The sequence below is a fragment of the Otolemur garnettii genome, unplaced genomic scaffold, assembly GCF_000181295.1.
Source record: "Otolemur garnettii isolate 467f Iridium unplaced genomic scaffold, OtoGar3 scaffold00103, whole genome shotgun sequence".
In the NCBI taxonomy this organism is placed as follows: domain Eukaryota; kingdom Metazoa; phylum Chordata; class Mammalia; order Primates; family Galagidae; genus Otolemur; species Otolemur garnettii.
Window position 1 is genome coordinate 318,390 of NW_003852498.1, and position 22,570 is coordinate 340,959.

The 22,570-nt window shown below is 36.0% G+C and overlaps 1 protein-coding gene across 1 annotated transcript in view; it reads right to left on the reverse strand.

The window, feature by feature from the left end:
• EMCN (endomucin) overlaps window positions 1-22,177 on the reverse strand; it is a 96,900-nt gene extending 74,723 nt beyond the window's left edge. The window contains exon 1 of the mRNA XM_023517045.1: window positions 22,097-22,177. Coding sequence (XP_023372813.1) covers window positions 22,097-22,166 — 70 coding nt within the window. The 5' untranslated portion in view covers window positions 22,167-22,177. The remainder of the gene's footprint in view (window positions 1-22,096) is intronic.
• Between the last annotated feature and the right edge of the window lie 393 nt (window positions 22,178-22,570).

Sequence of the window (22,570 nt, forward strand, 5' to 3'; positions counted from 1 at the left end):
GATGAAGTCCACCTAGTCATGATAAATTACTTCTGGTGTATAGCTGAATTCTGAATGTGAAGATTTTATTGAGTATTTTTGCATCAATATTACTTTTGGTCTATAGCTGAATTCTGTTTGTGAAGATTTTATTGAGTATTTTTGCATGAATATTCATTAATGATATTGGTCTGTAGTTTTCTTTTTTTGTTGGGCCCTTCCCTGGTTTTGGTATCAGGGTGATGTTTGCTTTGCAGAAGGAGTTTGGGAGGATTCTTTCTTTCTCCGTGTTTTGGAATAGATTCTGCAGTATATAGGTCCAAGCTCTTCTTTCAGTGTTTGGTAGATTTCTGGTGTGAAACTGGTCCAGGACTTTTTATTACTGGAAAATTTTTCATTGTTGTTTCAACTTTGGCTCCCGATATTAGTCTGTTCAAGAGTTCTATTTCTGTCCATTTCCTCCAAGTTTTCAAATTTCTGAACATAGAGATTTTTCTAGTATTCAGTGATGATACTTTGTTTTTATGGGGTACCTGTTTTTATTTTCCCTTTTTTATTACTGACTGAGTTTGTAAGAGACTGTACTTTTTTTGTTTCTGATTAAACTGGAGGAGAGTTTATCTATTTTGTTTATTTTCTTTAAAGAACCAATTTTTTTGCTTCATTAATCTTTTGAATGTTTCTTTTGTTCTTGATTTCATTTAGTTCTGATCTGATTTTGGTTATTTCTTTTTTGGGGGGGGGCTGGGTTTTAGATTGGATTGTTCTTCCCCTTTCAGTTCCTTGAAATAATTCTTTAGATTGTTGATTTGTGCTCTTTCTGATTACTGGCTGTGGGCTTTTAATGCAGTAATTTTCCCTCTGAGGACTGTTTTTGCAGGACCCAACAGGTTTTGATAGCTCATGGCTTCATTGCCGCTTTGGTTAAAATAATCTAATAATTTCTTTTTTTATATCCTCATTGATCTAGCTATTTGTTCAACAATAAATTATTTAGTTTCCATGACTTTTTGTGGGGATGAGGGTAAATCTAAGCCATGAAGTTATAAAAATCCTAGAATAAAATGTGGAAATAACCCTTAATCTTATTGGCCTAGGGAAATAGTTTATGGAGAAGACTCCACTGGCAATTGCAGCAACAACAAATATAAATAAATTGGACCTGAATAAGTTAAAAAAAAATTTCTGCTCAGTTAAGGACACAACCAACAAAGCAAAGAGGTAAACCTACAGAATGGGAGAAGATGTGCTAAGCACATGACAAGTAACAAGAGTCTACAAAGAATACAATCAAATCAATAAGAAAAGAGCAAACAACCCCAGTAAAAACTGGTCAAGAGACATGAGAAGAAACTTTTGTCATGAGGACAAATGGCCAGTGAATATAGGAAAAAATGCTCATCAGCCCCAATAATCAAAGAATTGCAAATCAAAACCATTTTGAGATATCACTTCACCCCAGAGAGAATGGTCCACATCATAAGGTCCCAAAGCAAGAGATACACCGTTGGTGAGACTACAAACTAGTACACCCTTTATGGCAAGAAGTATGGAGATTCCTTAAGGAACTAAAGGCAGAACTACCATTTGATCCTGCAATCCCATTACTAGGTATCTACCCAAAAGAAAAAAGATATTTTACCCTAAGGACATTTGCACTTGGATGTTTACAGCAACACTTGACAATTTTAAAGATGTAGCAACAACCCAAGTGTTCTTCACCACATGAATGGACTAGTAAACTGTGGTATATGTATTCTATGGAAGACTATTCAGCCATAAAAAGATGTTATCTTTTGTAACAACCTGGATGGTTTGGGGAACATTCTCCAAAATAAAGGACCATGAGAATTGAAAAACAAGCATCATACGTACTCAGTACTAAATCAGAACTAGTAGAAAAACAACTACAGGCTCCCATGAGAGAAACACTCAGTTAAAGTAGGGTGGGGGAAGGGGCTGGGTAAATTCCCACCCAAAAGGAGCATCACGAGGGCATGTCACACCCTTTCTGGGCAAAGGACACACCTACAACTTGGGCTTGAACCTTACAAAAGCAAGCTACATAACCTGATTATGTGAGTCTGAAATAAAATAATCAGAAGAAACAAAAAGAAGTACAAGATTTAATGGATACAGAAAATCAGAAAGAAAGGTGAATATGAGAACTGGATTCTCTCTCCGTCCCATGGGAAGTGCAGTAATTGGGGGACCGGGCTTTTCCTCAGAGTAAGTGTCTAGATGAACATGTTTTTATATTAAAGGATGAAAATTATACATAATATCTGAGTTGCATAAAATAGTTTTCTTATTTCATTAAACATTGTTTACTAGACCCAGAATCAAATTTGCCGAGTCCCAATAATGAGTTTGCCAAGCAGACAATAATTGTAAATTTGTTCTGTAGCAAATTATTCTAAACCATGTGTCTATAAATTGTTTGCTTTACAAATAGGGTAGGATAGATAACCAGAACCAATAAGACTCTGGAGCTACGGAATAAGCACTTCAATGCAGCAGCCATAATTACTTAAATCTGAGATATCATCAGGTTGACTAATAGTTTTCTAAGTGTGAAGGCTGCTGTCAGATTCAAACTAACATTTGTATTGTAAACTGCCATTTTTCTAGTCTTGAAGACAAATTCATGCCAGTACAACTTTCTTGACAGAATAAAAGAGAAAGCTATAAGAAGAAATTAGTTATAGCCTCTCATTATTATCAATATATACTTAGTTTCTTTTATACAGGCTTAAGAAAGATGATGCTCTGTACTTTGTGGTCATTATGTAAAATACATAAGAATAATTAATTTTCGAACAATTTTAATAGATAATGTTAACCTTTATCTGTGTATCTTCAGCTATCAGTGCAGTGCTTGACATTAGGCCTTAATAAATGTTTATTAAATGCTAACTATAACTAAGTTTTTCCTGAACTGCCAGAATCTTGAAAATACATATTACAATTATTCTATCATTTTAAATTAGGTCTGCCACTTGCTTAAAATAGAAGCATAAACAATTGTGCTGAGTTTATATTGAACATGTTATTTACTGTTGAAACTTCATGTTGAAATGAAATTTCTGGATTTAAATTTCTTTGCAAACCATTATTTCTTACATATGATTTCTGTTTGTAAACGTGTCCTTGCTCTTTCATGACCCCAGTTGCGTTGAATGCTGGATAAGTTTATATTTATGATTTCTTTTCTCCTGATAGAGGGTCACTTTAATAACTGGGAATAATTCATGGGGCATTTTCTGTGTTCTTGACATTTTTCTTCTGTCTAGTGAGACTCTGTAACATTTGAAAACATTATTCTTTATTTCCTCCTGGGTGATAAAGGTTGAAGTAAAATGTTTTTGATAAGTTCAGAAGAGTCATTTACCAACTATCAATGTGTCCTCAAAACTTATGTCCATTTCAGCATCCTCCTAGTGAAGAAAAAAAGAGCTGGCAAAAGGAAATGCCCAATTTGTCTGTAGCAGCTTCTTGAGATTAATCTCCAGAAATGTGTGTCCAAGACGTCATTCACTCTGGTAGCACCATTATGAATGGTTTCAGATCTTTCATTTACTACTATTTCCTTACTTTTTCTTAAAATCAGCTCTCTTTTAAAAAGTCAACTCACTTTTTCATTTTTTAAAAGAAATGCTATAGTACTACACAAAATAAAATAGGATCATTTGTTATTAATAGAAGTAGACGTAGTGATTAATAGAAAATAAAGAATAAAAATAAATACTACAAAAAATCCATTGCATTGTAGATGGATACCATTAACTCTGATGGTTTCATGCTTAAACCCTCTCATCATTAAAAAGTGAAATTAGTAATCTGAAGCAAATATTTGAGTCAATGTTATTAATTCCATGGGCATTTATGCCTAAAATTATCTCAAATACCACCAGTTATATCCTATTACACACACTGGAAATACTGTTCTAGGTAAAGCCCTTTAAAATCACCAAATGATCCATAAAGGATGCTGTAACACACCAAATTACAGCTCCTCCATATGACAGAAAGTTCCACTGCACATTCTACTCCATTCTTTTTCTTCTTTATTTTTCCCTCATATTAGCATGCCTTGTTCCCACTTTATTGTAGGACCTATTCCCAGCTATAGGTCCTACAATAATCTAGTTAGACTTGAGTAATACTTTTGATTTTTGTCTCATATGACATTACTATTAAAACTTAGATTAATGTATAAGCCAGTAAATGACAGAATCAATTTAAGAAAAGATTTAAAATGGCATTTCAAACTTTAAAAATTTTTACAGTTAAAAATAATTTAAATCAAATTTTTAAAGGAGAGTAAATTGAACCACATTTTTAATGTCTTGGATAATAGTAAGGCAAGTGACAATATAAAAATAATTAGAGAAATTACTGCTCATTTACAGGTTAAGATTCAGAAGAAATAAAGTGAAAAACAAAAAATAAAACAATATCACAAAAAAGTATAAGAATAAATGCATTAGGAAATGATGTAAAGCCCAAGGAACCCCAAGTGGGAAATGAATGATTAGGATGATTTTATTTCAAAATCTTTCTGTCAAATGTGACTATGGCGATGAGATCATTGTATATAAGAATGAAGAGGTAACTAATGCTATTTTGTTATATGGTCATTGGATTTTTTTATAGCATGAATTGACTGTAAAAAATCATATTATGACTATAAAAATCTTTTATGGTCATAAAAATCTTATCCCCATCATTTCCTTCTTTTATTTTTGTGAACTCTGAATAAGAGTAATCATATAGTCATAATCATTACAAAAATATGGAACCATAGCAGCAGCTAGGGATAATATGACTCTCTCATCTTTACAAAATGATGAGAAGTTTTCTAAAAGGCCCACATTTTATCATGTGGAATAAAATTTTCAAACATTATATGCTAGAGAGGTGCCATGGCTTGAGGTACTTGCTGAAATGATTGAAAAGACCAAGTAATGTTTTAGCAAGAAAAAGAAGGTTTATTAACAACTTGTACAGCAAGCCAGCCCCTAGCTTAGTGACTGCAGGCTCTATGGAAAGTGCGGTTAGGGTTTTATACACAATTTTGAGAGTAGCAGCTGCTTCTTAAAAGTCTTGAAGGGTCTTAATCAACTCTGTTCTCAAGACAACTCACCTGCAAGATCTTGAAAACAACCCACATGTGAGGTCTTAATCAGCCTCATTCCCAAAATAGCCCAAGTCAACCCGACCCAAACCAACCCAAAATAGCCTAACCATGTCCATCATCTGCCCTGCTTATCATCTAGCTAACTGCCTAACAAATACAAAGCTTAATAATACACCACCTATATTTCCAAGAGGCAAGATTCACCTCACAGTGTTAGAAAGTGATTTTTTTAGTAAGTGTTCATTAAATTATTTGGACTTTGCTGAAGATAAGTCGTATCCAGTACAAATGGGAATCTCCCCAATGGGAGAATATATAGGGCATCAAATGTTATCACCAAAAAAAATTAAATAATTTACATTAGTAATATTAACATTGCTGACATCTTTATACCTCTTGTTGTGGATCATATCATAAATAGTTTTATATTTTAAAATATGTATTTCAAAATATTAAGGGGATATAGGTGTTTTTGCTATGTGGATGAATCGTGCCATCCTGAAGTCAGGGCTGTTAGCATGCCCTTCACCACATAATGTACAGATAAGTTTTTATTCCTGACTCCCCTTCCACCAGCACCTTTTATGGATTGCAATGTCCTTTACATCACTTTATGACCTTGTATAGCCATTGTTTAGCTCCTATTATTAGTGAGAACGTATAGTGTTTGTTTTTCCTTTCCTGAGATACCTCACTTAGGGTAATGTTCTCCAGTCCCATCCAAGTTACTACAAATGACACTACTATTTCTTTTTATGTCTGAGTCATGATCTCTAAATTGTAAAAAAAAGCAAAGTTGTTAAAGAAAAGTAACTAATGTGAATAAAAAGGAAAACTGGTAAACTAGATTCTAGAAGGAAAAGAAAAAAGAGTTGGAATGATTTACTTCTTTTTTTTAAGAGACAAAGTCTCACTCTGTCACCCTCAGTAGAGTGCTGTAGTGTCACAGCTCACAGCAACCTTCAGCTCTTGGACTTAGGCGATTCTCTTGCCTCAGCCTCCTGAGTAGCTGGGACTACAGGCGCCCGCCACAGCACCCTGACTATTTTTTGTTGTTGTTGCAGTTTGGTCAGGGCTGGGTTTGAACCCACCAGCCTCGGTATATGGGGCCAGCACCCTACTCACTAAGCCACAGGCACTACCCAGAATGATTTACTCTTTAATTTGAAGAAACAATGTCTGAAATGAATTTTAATTCCTTCAAAATTTAAATTTCTATAACAGTATTTGTCTATCTTAATTTTGCTATATGTGCACGAAAGTAAGAAAGAGTTTCATGAGATGAGAAAAATAATTATTTTCCTCATATTTAGGGTTAATTAACAGGTAAATATAGCTGATGAGCAAACCAGCTTTTGTAGACAAATGAAAAATTCAAACTATAATTTTAAGCAAAATCCATCCATTAGCAAAATATGTGCTATGAAAGTAACATAATTACAGCATATTGCTTTTGAATTATCTGTTGGAATACATAGAATAAATTGTATTTCTTATAACATTTATTGTTAGTGTTATTACTATAATACTATAGAAAAGGTTAAGAGAAAGCATAATCCTGATTCTTTCTGTACCAGTTTTTTGATTGAAAATTAAAACTCAGAGCTTTAAGAATTTAATGGGCAAGGCATATAATCCTAAAGATATTTCTGACTTTACAAGGCAACTAAATAATGAATTAAATAAATGAAGTCAGTATTAACTGAACATATCCCATGGATATAGCTTGAGAGAAAATAATTTACCCTGAAATCTAAACCAAGTTCCTTGATACAAGGTATTCTATTTCATATAATCTGAATGTCAATCAGATTTGTGTCAAAAACTTGAATGGATTACAAGTGTTAATTGATGAGAGTCGTACCGGCTAGCTTTAAACATGTGTCTTAAAACAGTAATCCTTTACTTCTCTTATGGTTTCCAGAGAATAGTAATTTAAGTTCATCTTTGAGCAATTTTGGCCTGAGTTCTCTCACAAGTCATCTGTCGGGTGTCACCAAATGTTAAGTTTTTTTTTTTTATAACGCCTTCAAAAGCACATTTTTTGTAAACAAAAGATTCATCAGTGATTTATTAGGTTTTGAAGTTAATACTCAATTATTTTTTAAGCCACAGAATAAAAATCTATTTCTCTCTTAAGTTTTTGAATTCAATTTATAAATGCTATTCTTCTAATTTTTAATATAGCACACTTAGCAATTATTTTAGGAACCCTTTACAATTCAATACTATTTATATATTTTATTAATTAAACTTCTGTAAGTATTTAAAACTCTATTATCCACTGAAAATAGTTATCATGTACCACTTTTCCTACTTTCTAGAGTTTTATAGAAATAACTTTGTAAACTCTCAATTAATACACAAATATGACATTTTTATTAAATTATAAAGTCAGACATGCATATTGAAATGATTCTTTAGAGAACAAAGCATGTGGCTTTGTTCATAAATCCTTTTAATAAATGTTTGACCAGTTTTCAAAATGATTAAAGACTTTTAAAAAGTACTTCTACTTTGAATTAGATAGGGATTGGGGAAAGTCAAATTTAAATGAAATTAACATCCTTAAGAAGATTTACACATTGCTGCAACTAATAATAGCCTCCTTTAAGCACCAAGATGCATAAGAAGTAAGCTTCAATTTGGACTTCAGATGACAGGTTCCACCTTTATGACCAGGATCCCAAAGAGACTAGAGATCTTGAGCAAAGCTAGACATCAATTCTTGAGGTCAGTCTTTAATTTAGGACAATAAACAAATTAGCCAGTATGTAACTAATTAAAAATAATGAATGCCTCTAATTGCTAAAATAATTTAAAGCAGTGACATTTTATAAAAAGCTATCTTACTGCAAGAGGACAAGCCTTAGCCTTAGCAGTCTTACATGGAAGCCTTCTAATCTTAAATAAATAAGGTTTAATGAGAAATTAAATTCAGAAGAATAACAGAATGGAATTGACAGGAATTTTTTTTTTTTTTAGACACTCTCATTATGTCACCCTTGGTAGAGTGGTATGGTGTCACAGCTCACAGCAACCTCCAACTCTTGGGTTTAAATGAGTCTCTTGCCTCAGCCTCCCAAGTAGCTGGGACTATAGGCACCCACAACAATACCCGGCTAGAGAGGAAATTGATAATAGCTAACTTAGAGCTTGAAAGTGTATAATGGGGCAGTGCTTGTGGCTCAGTGGGTAGGGCGCAGGTCCCATATGCTGAGGGTGGCGGGTTCAAACCCAGCCCCAGCCAAACTGCAACAAAAAAATAGCCGGGTGTTGTGGTGGACGCCTGTAGTCCCAGCTACTTGGGAGGCTGAGGAAAGAGAATCGCCTAAGCCCAGGAGTTGGAGGTTGTTGTGAGCTGTGTGACGCCACAGCACTCTACCGAGGGTGATAAAGTAAGAATCTGTCTCTACAAAAAAAAAGAAAGAAAGGAAGGAAGTGTATAATGTGGGCAATTCATAAATAGTGTCTAATGTCAGTCTATATATTTATAAATATACCAGATAGACAAGGGGAGTACTTCAAAGGTGACCATTGTGGTAGTCAGCAATGAGGTATGTAGCACTGTTTCTAGGACCAGTTCTCCAAATTAATTGTCCAACCTTGTATAAATGGATACTACAATTGTGAATATCTTAATTTCTAAACAGCGAGATTTTATTGTTCTAATTATAATAGAATATATAATTATAGAATATAATCTATATAATTATAGAATATATAATTATACTAGAAAATACACATTCAGATCATTAGTTGATTTTCAAATGAAGTGTTAGTGCAAGATATATAGCAGATTATGTGAACACTAAAGGTTTATCAGGTATCTAGGTACGCTAAATAACAAAAAAGATGCAACAAATAACCATGTGCAGATTTTCACGTAAAATATCTAAAACCTGTTTCTGTGGACCCTCGAAACCCTTAACCTACTCCTTAACATAAAAGGATTCAAAATATGTGTGTTGAGAGGGGGAAGAGAGAGATTGTTTGAGAAGTTGTCTTTGCACAATACTGTGTTTCGAGTCCCATCCCCACTTCTTCTGTCCTCAAGGAGAGAGGCTCATCTTCACCTTCAGTTCAAACTTACTTTTATACATGATCCCAACAGTGGAAAGGCACAGTGGGCTACACTTTGATTCACAACTGGGAGATCCAGAGAATGAAGGATTGCTGCCTAGCTGCTCTGTTACAGGACCAGGAGAGTTATTAGGGGAAGAGATGTGTGACTGCTTCCCATGGACCAAATGCAGAACAGAGAAAATGAAAGCAAGTGGGTTTGGGGTTATATTGAGTTTTCTATCCCTTCAGGCTTCCTGGAGAATGGGGCCATCAAGAAGCTCTGGGTTCACACAGGATGACCAGTGCTTTGAGAGTAATAAGTAGCCAGTCAGCTCCTTGAATAAGGATCCATCCTTGTGAGCCAAGGAACTATAGGGGAGAGAGGTCCAAGAAACATGTTAGAGGAACCCATGAAAATGTACAGTTCAGCAGTGGGCTTTATACCTGCAGGCTGTGGGCACAGCTTATGATGCCAGGTCAATTAGTAATAGTATCCTTCATTCAAACTCTCCCTCCTCCTTTCCTCTGCTCCTAGCATGGAGGGTCAGAAAAACAAAGAGCTGAAGAGGGAACAGGGATCAGGGAAGCAGAAAAATAAGATAACCAGTAAAGAAGTCACTTCATCAAATCGTATCCTATAATGACATGGCCTATGGCAGAGAAGTTTTCATTATTATTTTGGCTTGTACATTCTAATTTTGCATTGATAGACTGTGAGTTTAGTTGTCCACAAAACCGTCAACTTCTTAAGGGCAAACAAAAAAAGTCACGGGCCTCCAATAGTGTCACAAAATGAAATGTTTATATTCCTCAATTCTATATGAAGATGATGGTAGGAAACAAAAATAAAATAGAATTTTAATCATATTTTATGATTTGTGGCTTCCATATTTTAAAAATCATTTTCTAAGTTTCATGCTTTCTTAAGGCTATGAAAAGATGGCAGTAATCAGTGCTAAGTTAATTGTTTATAGCTATTTTAGTAACAGCATTCTTTTTTATGGAAAGCGGAAAAATGTGGTGACTGTAGGTCTTTGAAATCCTGAGATTGAGCTGTCCTGCCTAATGAATTGTAGGAAATGGCCCTCAGAACTATTTTTTTTTCTCAATATCCATTGAGCAACCACAAACAAGGTGACAGCTTTGCAAACTGCATACAAAATGCTGAGAGATGAACTGCTGTAGCTACTGTGAAATGAATGAAGCAGGTAACTCAAATTCCGAGGGGCTGGGTAGAGAGGAAAATGAGGATCAGTGGTAGGTAGTCTAAGGGCAGATACGGTTGTAGGAGAAAGAGGATTTCTCAACACAAAAGGGCACTTACTACTCAGGTCTAACTGAATGATGGAACATGAGGCCCAAAGTTGCCAGCAAAAACGACAAATATTTTCTTTCATTGTTGTTTTGTGATTTTCCAAATATTTAACTATATCCTAAAACATATACTTGGGGTGTTCTATATTTGGTGTGGCAAAACATATAACCCCCATAGGTTATATGTCAAACGTGACTGGTTTTTAAATTCTGTGATAGAGGCTGTTAAATTCATCCTGTATCTTGCCTTAATGTATTAATAATGCGAGGGTATGAACCAGCTGACAAATTTCAGTCCATCATTTCCCAATACTAGAAGTTGTCCTGCACACCTAGCTCAGATTCATAATATCACAGCTTCGCCCTTTCTTCCCATGCTCACAAATTCTACTCATTTAATCCTTACGACCTCCTCGCACTGACTCTTCTGACTTTTCAGTCGTCCAGGAACCAGAAATTTTTGTGTTTGCATTATCAAACACATCCTGACTCCACTTGAAACTTTGAAGAGAATACTGTAGAAGTTTCCTTAATCAAACTATTATCAAAGGTTAATTTTCTTGAGTAGCTGATAGTGTAAAAGGCCAGGATCTTTGAGGGTTAATAAAAACAGAAGGAGATTAATAGTAGACTTGAAAGCAGTCAGTGTGGTCATACAATGAGTAAGGGATGAAGGGGTTCCCTTTGTGAGGAGATGGTCACAGAAAGCTGGAAATTAAGCTCATGTGCCTACGGAGACTTCAGTACTTCAGCTAACTAAAGTCTTAGTCAAATCTTCCGTTGGCCAAATTTACCCTAAATTAGTATAAGAGAAAAACCTTTTTTTTTTTTAAATTTAGATTAACTGAACTCTTATCAAAATTTTTCCTGAAGTATAAGACTTCAACACTTACCTTGACATGTAAATACCTCTGCCTACCTTGTAGGAGAAAGAACTGGCAAGAGCTTTAATGGCAAAGAGAGAGAACTCCACTTGGTAAGGGGGTGGGATGCTCTTCCAGAATCTTCACAGCATCCAGTGAGTCTCCCGTCTCCCTGTCCCAGCCTTCTGAGATAGCTTCTTTGCTTCTTCCAGCCCCTACACTTTCTCAATCTCTTTTAACCTCATCTTTACTCTGAATCTTTTTCTGTATATTACTGAATTTCTCTCCCTTCTCTCTCTCCAAGTCTTTTTCTTTTAGCCCCACTCCCATCAAATATCTCTAATTTCCACGCAAATGAGACCACAGGGAAAAATGGAAAACATGTTTTTGTTGATGTGTACTACAAAAGAAAGATGTGTGGCAGAGAGCTGTCCTTTTACATGCAAAGCAGACACTTTCCAACATCTGTATCTGAAAATCTCTAGAGGAAATAAACACTGGGGTCTAGAATGCAGCATGGGGCTCCAGAATGAGCTTACTGGGAGATGAAGAATGAAAGTCAGGCAAGGTAACTTCAGTTCCATGTATAGTAATTAATACACCAACATCATAGTGTCCAGGTCTGGAAGAAATCTTCCATATCATTCAATCAAACCACAATTATTTTATAAATGGGGAAATTAAAGCCCTGAGAGGTTAATTTTGACGATGTCACAGAGCAAGCATTGGCCCCTGGTAACTAAGACTAAGAGCTCTTGGCTCAGACACCGTTGCACTCTCCACTACTCGGTGCTGGCTTGTGACACCAGTCAGAGCTCTGTGGAAAATATGAGAAAGGTGTTATGTTGCCAAATATGATGTTCTTCTTTTTTTTAAGCTAACATATCCTTTCTTTTATGTACTACATGATAGTCTGAAAAATAGTATACATATTGTAGGAATTTTTTATCTTCATTTGAAAAGGAACAAATTTCATGTCACCCTCATAAGAGACATTTTGACTAATTGTAAGTCTATAAAATTTGGGGAATTGAATCATCACACCTTTGCTTCTGCACAAGTTTAGAATAAAATTAATTACACAATATAGTGAACTGAGACTGCAGAGTCAGAGAGGCCACTTTGCACCCAATGCATCTTTACAACTGAATTTCCATAATTTCACATTCTATCCTGGGGGCTGGGACCAATCTGATTTAAATGGTTCTGAATTATCTGATGAATTACAGAACATTAGTTTTTCTTGGGAGTAAGATGTTGGAATGATTTCACACTTGCACTCAGATACTCATGTCCCGTTGGTATGGTGAGACGGTTGCTATAATTCATAGTTAACCGTTCTCCTCTGTTCATACAATGCTAAGATGGCAGGTCAAGTTCATAAAGCAAATCAACTGAGACCAGACAACCAAGAGCATAACCCAGAATGACACATCCAGCTTCCCCACTACTCAGGCCAAGGGGGAAAAAATAAATATTGCCCTCAAATAGTTGAAAACAAATTCAGAAATACCTTGGGTATTTTCAGTTTTGCTGAGTTTTGAGAAAATGTAGTTGTCCATGTATAAAGCAAGGGCTAGTTACTAAATATCTCCTATATGCTCAAGTAGGTCCTGGGGAGAAAAACGAGGTTTTTGCTTCCAAGATAGGCGTTAAAATGATTCTTTCTTCTATTTTGTAAACCTATAGAGATTTTAACTTTATTGATAGCAAACTTGTACCTAACAAAGGAGGCTATCAGAAAATGAGAAGAGAAAGAAGAAAAATAAGAAAAAGTTTACTAATTCACATGATTTCATTATTCTAATCCCAATAAGCTGCTAGTGGGATATAATAATAATATATAATAATAATAACCCACTATAATCTGCATCTGCTATTAATAAATCTTTAAATTAGTTAATTATGTGCATTTGAAAAGGGGAGTCCCACTTTTAAAAATTGAGTTTGCAGGGACAGAGATAATTGGAAACTCACTTCGCCTGATGGAACACAGTAGTTGTCACGTGCCTTTGAGCTGAGAATGCAGGGCTGGCCTCTGCACCCTGGGGAGATTGCCTAAGAGCTCAGCACGTATGCTCTCACACTTGCCAGACACCCTAGGAGGGCAATTTTACAGTTCATACCACAAAAAAGCATTTCTTTTCCCACTTCATTTAAAAATAAATTCCATGTGTGATCCAAATGGTTTTCTATGCTTTGTGTATGGTATTTTTTATAACTGAAGCATTATTTCAACACACGGCCATTTGGATGAGAGCAGCCACAAAAAATATGTTCAGGTAATATGGGTAAAAGAGAAATGCTAGAAGGGCAGTTTAACCCTCACCTAGTAGGGAAGAATTCTTAAATTTATGGAGTGGCTTCCTGTTTATCTGTTGATGCTGTGAGTTCATTTACACAATAATAACTGATAATTTCACAGTATTTTATGACTTGAACTGCATCGAAAAGAGGATTTCTGACTGTCATGTAATACCTAGTCTGTGTAAACATATATGCTTCTTTTCATTTTTTGAATACAGAAACAGAGACTAAGAAAGATTGAGTGTCTTGGCCATTTTGAGCACACTAAGAAGCTAGACCCAAACTTTGTTATCACATTAAGACCACGTTCCCTTACACTAGTGTATTTGCCCACTCAGAGTAAGCAGTGCTCAATATTTAATGACCCAGCAATAATATTTGAGGACATTGACTGTTCTCAGACTACAAAGTGAGAACTCCCATTAAAATACCCACAGTACTGCTTCTTAGTTCTAATGATTAGTTTACAGAATAAGTTAAATAACTTACAAATCTGAAAGGCAGTCTAAAAAATACACCAGTTTGCATGTGCTATATCAAATTGTTCCTGCCTATATTGTGTTTAAAAATATTGCCTGGAAGTCATCTTATTAGTACTATATATTAGTTCTACTATTTTATTTTGTGGGGAGTATTATTATAATTATTTAAACATTTGCTGGTTTTGGATTGGAGTGATTAATAACCTGGAAATAAAATATTTTATCTAAAGTATGGGACATGAGAAACTCTAAATCTCAGTGAAGCTGACGTAACATTTGCCACATACTAGATACTACCTGAGGTGCTTCATGCCTGTTACCCTGTGATCCTTCCAATCTTCTACCAAGAAGGATCCTTCCAATCTTCCACCAGGCAGGAACCAAACTCATCTCCAGCTGACACCCGAGGATGCTAAAAGTTGAGTAACTTGTCCAAGTTTAGACAGCTCATAGTGGCAAAGCTGGAATTTCAACCCTGGCAATAGGTCTCCAAAAAAATTACAGAAGTGATTAATTCAATGATGGTCATTTCCTCTTTGCTTCTTTCTCCTCCAAGTTCACATTAGCTTCACCAATCTTTAGAGCCAAGTATATGATTTTTCCAACCATCATAACAGTGGGTAGGTGGGCAAATGCCCACAACTCCTTTCAGTCCATCTCCTGAGAATTAGTTGAAGCCAGGATGTTAAGAAATCATTATTGCTAATTCGAAATCCACTTATGGCATTGTGGTCTTAGTTGTCAATTTGGAGAGATGAAGGTGCTGTGAGAGATAGCAGTGGCTTCTAAGTTACTGAAGTGGCAAGGCTTTTTTTGTATTCTTTTTTTTTAATTTTTAATTAAAATCGCAACTGTATACATTTATAGGGTATAATGTGATGATTTGATATACAATGTAGAATGCTTAAATCAAACTGATTAACCGCCATCGCCTCACTTACTTATTTTTTGTGGTAAATCCAGGATATATTATTTTTCTTGGCAGGAACATTTTGGCTTGGATGATAGTATAGATTAATGCCTAGGTATAGATTAGTTTTACTTTCTCTGACACCTTAATTTATATGTACTACCCTTATTCTTCACTGCAAAATAAAAAAACAGAAAAGCTTAGATCAGTCTTTTGTTGGATAAGCTTAATAATATTCTAAATAGTCCTGTTCTAAGGCAATTACTTGAATATTCTTTTTCAGAATGCTCAATGTACTGAAGTGTCACTACCCTGGGTGATAGCAAGCTATAGGGGAAGTTTAAGTGATACACCACCCTAGTATCACTTCATACTATGGCCAACCTTTCGTTTTTTAATCAGTAAGATGGAGATGATAAAGCTGGTCTAGAACTGTTGTGGAGGAATTAATGTGTGTAAAATGCCTGACACAATAAATTATAGATGTTAGTAGATGTTGTGACAGTACTTCTTTGGGTTAACTTGAACCATCCCCAATTGCAATCTCCCTTCTCTGGTCTTTGACACAGCTTGCACAGGTTTCAGCTAGCAAATGACTGACTCCCAGATTAAAAAGCAGTCCACATTTTAAATGAACAGCATACCAAGAAGGAAATCAATGACCTTGGCATAGTTGACTACTAATCTCACAGTATCATTCATTACTGAGTCTATGCAAATAGGCAAATAATTGCCTTAGAGCAGGACTGTTTAGAATATTGTTAGGCTTATTGAACAAAAGGCCGATCAAAGCTTTTTTTTTTTTTTTATTTCTCAGGGAAGAGGAATAAGGGTAGTACATATTAATTAGGGTGTCAGAGAAACTGAAACTAATCTATACCTAGATATTAAAATGCGTGATCATCCGAACCAAAATGTTCCCATCAAGAAAAATAACGTATACAGTGAAACTGGAGCAGAAATAGAAGAGGAAATCATTTACATAGTTACTGCCTCCATCCCCCTTTGGTCAGTATCTGTCTCCCAGAATGCTTCTGCTCCTGCATTTTTGGCTCAAGCATCCGGCAGTGGCAGGTTCTGAAACACACCTTTACGTGAGAAATAGCACCATACAGAACGCGAGATATATGCATGAAAGGGAGGCAAGGGGCCGTGAGGTTACACCTGTGTGTAGCCAGCCAGAATGAAATAAACACAGCTGGAGCCAATGTAGGGAAAGCCAGAAAGAGTATGTAATACTTGTACGGCAACAGCTTCTGTTTGGAGACTAGTTATCTCTACAGATAAATCATTCTGCAAGGTGTGATCACTCTATTCAAGTTTAGAAAACTTCGGATTGCCCAAAATTCGGGAACCACATACTGCCCTTGCTAGATATAATTGATACCACAAATGTTTCCCATGCTGATACTGCTATTGCGTGCAACAGTACAAACCAGATTTTGTTTGCTAACTGGGAGAGCTTCTTCTAACCCCTTCAGGTATTATTAGCCTAACCTGACAGAACTATTATGGCCCATTGGAAGCCAATAGCAGGAATAAGACACTACATATAAATTGAATATCACTTAGAGTAAACCCCTGTTTTCATATGCAATGTTTAGAAATGTGCATCTCAAATTGTTCTTAAAGAGGAAGTTAAAAAGTGATTATTGAGAAAAAAGGAACATAAGTAACTTGGATTGGATAATTATTCACAAGTGAAAACATTTTTACTTAAAGCTTAAAACTTCACCAAGATGGAGGGAAAAAGGATAAGCAATCCCCTTGTTAAATCTTTCTGAAACCCTCCAGTGCTTATCTTTTTTCCTCTCAATTTTCTAAATAATTACAATATGTAAAATAAAATTGCCAGATACTTTGTTTCTGACAAGTGTTATGAATTGCCTGAAAATAGGGCTTCTAGAATGATCACTTTTTCTAGGCAGAGGTCATGAGAAATAAGCAGTGAAGAAAGAGTGCTAAAAAAATGTTTTGGGCTGGGAGGCCAAGGTGGGAGAATCCCTTGAGCTCAGGAGTTGGAAACCAGCCTGAGCAAGAGAGAGATCCCATCTCTTTAAAAATAAAATAATTAGCCAGGTGTTGTGGTGGACCCCCATAGTCCCAGCTACTCAGAAGGCTAAGGCAGGAGGATTGCTTAAACCCAGGAGTGTGACGTTGCTGTGAGCAAGGCTGATACTATAGCACTATAGTCCTGGTGACAGAGTGAGACTGTGTCTCAAAAAAAAAAAAAAAGAGAGAAAGAAAAATTTGATTTGGAGACTAAACACTTTGCCTTTGTTCCGTACTGGTTACTCCTCCTAGGTTGTGTCACTTGCTTCAGGTAAGAGATACAGCTGTGGACTAAGCTAAATGAAAATTCTGAGTAAAATGATCTGCTCTGCAACAACTCACACCACCTAAAACAACAACACGGAAAGTAATGATCTGTGATATTTAATTTTCTCCCAACTTCTATTTTTGTAAACTTTGCTTTTAAAGAAGCCATTTGTGTTTTTGAGATGTTGACTGAGAACTATCTAATCTTCTTAAATATTTCTAAAAAGGCATACATTAAGTATTTTGTACCAAAAAAGGAGGAGCCGATTAATTCTATTTAGATATTCTTCCTCCCACGGGTTAAAGTCATAGCACTTTCTCCTCCTAGATTGGTTAAAAATTACTGTTATCTGACACGAGGTTCTTTATCTATTCATATCATCTTTTCTCCTGCTCTGGCTTGAGAATTGACTGACAGTTGAGGAGAAACCTTTCCCCTTATATTGGGTGCTCACTTTGGTAGCCTGGAATCAAAATAATCTCCTTTTTTTCTATGTTAGGCTCTGTAAGTTTGCCTGTTCATAACCCTTTCATAAGGACAAGGTAGAAGACGGATAAGTGAATGTCACAGAAATTAAAGATGAAAATAATAAGAAGGCAGCTATTTAATTAATGTGTGCATCCATTCAGATACCTGTGTCTTTATTATGTACTCAGCACGGTTGCTGGGCAAAGTACATAATATAAATAATTAGATTTATTTGATAATGATAATTATCAAAACAATTATCATAATGATAAACGTGGTGCCTACTCTCAGGGATTTGCAGTCTGGTAGAGGAGATGAGAAATTCATGCAAGTAACTACAGCAGAATGAGAAAACAAGTGTCACAAGAGAGTTAGAAGTATTGACATCTAGAAGAGAAACAACTTATTTCTCCATGGCATTAGTGTTTAGTAGGCAAGACTAAGGAATATTTGGACTCAGGACTAAAGGATACCCTCACTCCTCACCATCACCTCCAGCCCCAGTGTCATTCCAACTACCACCAGAAAATTTTAATTTACCATTGAACATCTCTACTTAATTCTCTTATCCAGATTTCAAAATCACCATGTCCAAAATCAAACCTCATTTTTCTCCCTAAACTATCTCTTCCTAGCCTTCCTTACGTCTAGTTAGAAGACATTTTTCTATTTCTACAATTCTTACAACCTCATCTCTACATTTTGGCTAACTTTGCCCACATTTCCAGTCAATATATGTCAAATCACACATTTTCTTCTTCCTTAAAACTCTCCAGATTCTTTTTTTTTTTCATTTTATTGATAGACTCTCAGACTTGAAATGACATTTGAACTAGTTTAATTTTTCTCTCTCCTAGACTAATCCTCTTTAGACTATAAAGTCTAATCTATATTCTGCTGAAAGATTAATCCTCCCAATTTATAGCCCCAATCATATAATTCCCGCACTCAAACACATTCATAGACTCAAACTAATTAACTACATGAGTCGATATTTCTCATCCTGGTGTTCAATATCTTCTGAGGAAGCATTCCAAACTTATTTCCAAGTACTTAACTATGCCCAACCTGAGGCCCCTTTTCATTTCTAGACTAGAATGTACTGATGTTTCTGTGTTATAGTTCAAGAAATGTTAGTCATCTGGACCTTCTAATTTTCAATTTTCAAAGCATCATAATTTTCACTTTTATCTAAAGACTTTCCTGATGTCTTTACAGCCCAAGCCAAGCTAGTTGTGAATTCTCCATGTAATGCTTTATTGGCCTCTTAAGGTCTACTGTATAATCAAATTTATGATTAGTTGGCTTATCCTCCTCTCTCTCCCACTTCTAGAGTGGGGACTGAGTTTTACTGATCTCTGTAAACCTACAATATTTAGCACAGTGTCTGCTTATAATATGTTCAATCGATATTTTTTCATGACATTGAATGTACAATCACTAACATGAACTTCTCCAAGCAATTAAATCCTTCATCAGATGCCGATAAAAAGGCAGTGTTTGTTCCTGCCTGGAAATACCTAAAACATTTTAATCTGTCCTAAATTAACACAAGGTTCAAAAGCCAAATGGCACTATAAGAGTAAATACATATTATTCCCAGGGCTTCCTTCTTCTTAGATTCCTCTTAGTTAAGTTCTCTCAGTCCTGACAGTCAAAAGCTCAAAAGTTCATCCATTGATCTAGACTTAAAAGCCAAAGGGGCTTAAAAGCCACGGTAGGGTTCTGTTCAGTTTTAAACACAATTTAGAAACCTTAGGAAAGAATGACAGTTCCCTTTCAAGAAACTCCCATACATATTTCAACAGAACAGCTTTCCAAATGGGAGACTGTAAAATATTATACCACCAGCCAAGTAATAAAAGTCACTCCCTGCCATGTGGAAAGATTTCCTTGATTTTCACAAAGAGCATAAAAGACTATATTGTATTTATTTAAATCTGAGACTGACAAGACCATCAAGAAAAAAAGAAAAGTAGTCAATTTCTCTAAAAGATCATTATTAAGAAATAAATTACCATGCAAAAAAAGCATATATCTGTTTGACAGCTTGTGAATTTAAAGCAGATGAAATGCCTCCCTCCTCACCTTCAGTAAACAACTCTACTGCCAAAATATGTTAATCACTCTGAGTTTGGGGAACATACAAAGCTCTGAAATCAATGTATTTCTGGGACAGTGGGTTAAGGAAAGAACGTACTAAATCAGCTTAGGAAACGCTTCATTTCCTGTGCCCAGTCTGCAAAGGAAAACAAACTAGGCAGACCCAGGTGCGAGAAACTCATTCATACGGGTGGGAAAAATCTCTTAGCTTTCAGTTCCTTCCACTGCACTAATCAGATGGTCAGTTTGTGCTCTTAAGGTATAGCTTTCTTTTCTAAGATAAATGCAGTAGTGTTTTTGTTTTCTTTTCTTCTTTTTTCTTTTTTTAAGAAGATATTGGCCTTAATACATTAGGCTTCTGGCAGAGCTTCAAGGAGATAGTTATTATATAATTATTATCTCTGCTCAAATGAGAAATACATTCTATATGGATAATTAACAGTTCATTAGAATGATCGCACTTAACGGGTTGGCTTGCTCCCAGTGGGCTAATGAGGTTAGTCTTTTCCCCAAATGACCACAGAGAACCAGCAAGGCCGTCTCTGGGCACCCTTCCCTCTCATGTCTTCCTTATGGCAGGGTTTTGCAGGCTACCTCTATTGATCCTGGTCCACCTGATTTTCAGAAAGATGTATAATCCATTCAGAGTTTAATGGTGATGGCCAGGAAGTGTTCTCACTGATGCCTGCAGACTAGAAACAGCAAGAAGACTGTCAGAGACTTTCAGACTTGGGCTAATCGGAAGTGTACCTGTGAGCTGCATGTTTCCAGGCACTGGGATTCCTAGTCCTCTTCCCTGTACATGCTGAACAGACATTTCTAAGCTAGTGCATTGATTTCTGTGGCATCTCATAAACATCATTTATTTAAAAAAAATCAGATTCTAGTAACTCTTCCAAGTTAAAATTGCAGCTTTGATACCTGCTGCAACTTAACCCTAGAAAATCCGAAAGTGCCTGGTAATCAAGTGTATGTGATATTGAAGTATTTTGGAATTTGTACTAAATTTACATGGATCTTCTGAGAAATTGCTGATAAAATGTTGTTTTAGGAGGGGTGGACTCATTTCTTCTCATATTATCACTGTAAATTAGAATTTTGTAGGTAGTCGGCTTTTGAAAAAAGAATAAGCAAAATAAAATTAGAACTGAGTTGATTTTTTCCCCCAAAGCCCCTCAGCAGAATCAATCTTTCCCAAATGTGCTCTTCTATGGTAATTCGTTCTTCAGTTTCACACTTACTAAATCTGTCTGGTATTAGAATCACATGCTAATTTCTTCTAATAGCACATTTTACTGCAGGCAAGGACAACATCTCATTCATTTTTATATTTTTTTGCCCTGCCAGTACAGAGGAAAAGCACAATAAATATCAAGTAAGTTTAATTTCTTATTTTGAATCAGACAGAAAGGATTAAAAATTAAATGTAAGTCATTTCGCAAAGCTGTTCATTAACATAGTCAGGGTTTATATAGGGACGTATGCATTATTTATCTGAGTTTCTTAACCTGCAGCCAGAGGGTAGGGCTTTGAATTCCTGAAACGTTATGTAAAATGTATGTTTATGTTTAGATTGCGTGTATTCTACAGCGAAAGTCTGCAAACTCTAAGCAAGTGACTCTCCCCCTATTCATCCCACCCCTTCAAGACACTGAGACTCATTTCCCTGGGTAGCTTTACTTAACCTCTTAATCTACTAGAGCTCAAGGATAGTTGAGATAAATACAGGCTAGCATTTGCAATAAGTATTTCCAATCACATCCTTTCTCCTATTTATGACAAACTTGTATTTTCTTATATTTACATCTCAAGAATATATTTTTGAGAAAGAGCACATTTTTAACCAGCATTTTAGCCTCAGAATTTTATTCTCTAAAAAAGGCATTGTATATTCTAGTCCTTTTGTAATTCCATCAAACCATCTTGGAGGCTGCCCACCCCCAAACGTTTCCTTTCAGTGGAAGCAAACGTCTCTCTCCCACGCCTTCTCAACACGCCCCAAGTCAACAGGCAAACATTCAATTCAGCCAATGATTTGCTGCGTGGGAGTTTCAGGTGAAGTTTCCCTGAGGGTAAACTGAGGCTAAAAGCGCCACAGTAGTGATTTCTAAGCCACATCACCAGCAGAGTAAGAGAAAATGGTACCTTCATTCTCTTCACCGCTGCAAAGACTGGACAGAAGGAGGAAAAGCACGGTGACTTTCAGCCGTTCCATGGCGCCCTGCGAGCCTCTCAGTGGCTTCTCTCTCTGGAGTCAAGCAGGGACAACTCTGTCCCAGCCTGGCAAGGCCTTGTTAGCGAATGGAAAAGGTATACTGAATGCAAACGGCCACTGCCCATTCCTACTTATTTTGGGGGCTCTGATAAAGAACGGGAGGAAATACATACACTCCCTTTGGGAGTTCAGCAGAGAGGAGATTTATTGTTTCAGTCCCTTACAGGAACTCTTTTTTTTTTCTCTCTCTTCCTTTGGCAGCCACTTATGTTTTTGTTACTACATTATTTTGTTCTTCTTTAACAGAAAGGTCAGGATGGGTTTTGAACAGAAACAGATCCTTCTTGAGAACGGATTATAGGGCCTTCTAACTTTTGTTTTGAAAGTGAGTTTTGAAGTGGCCT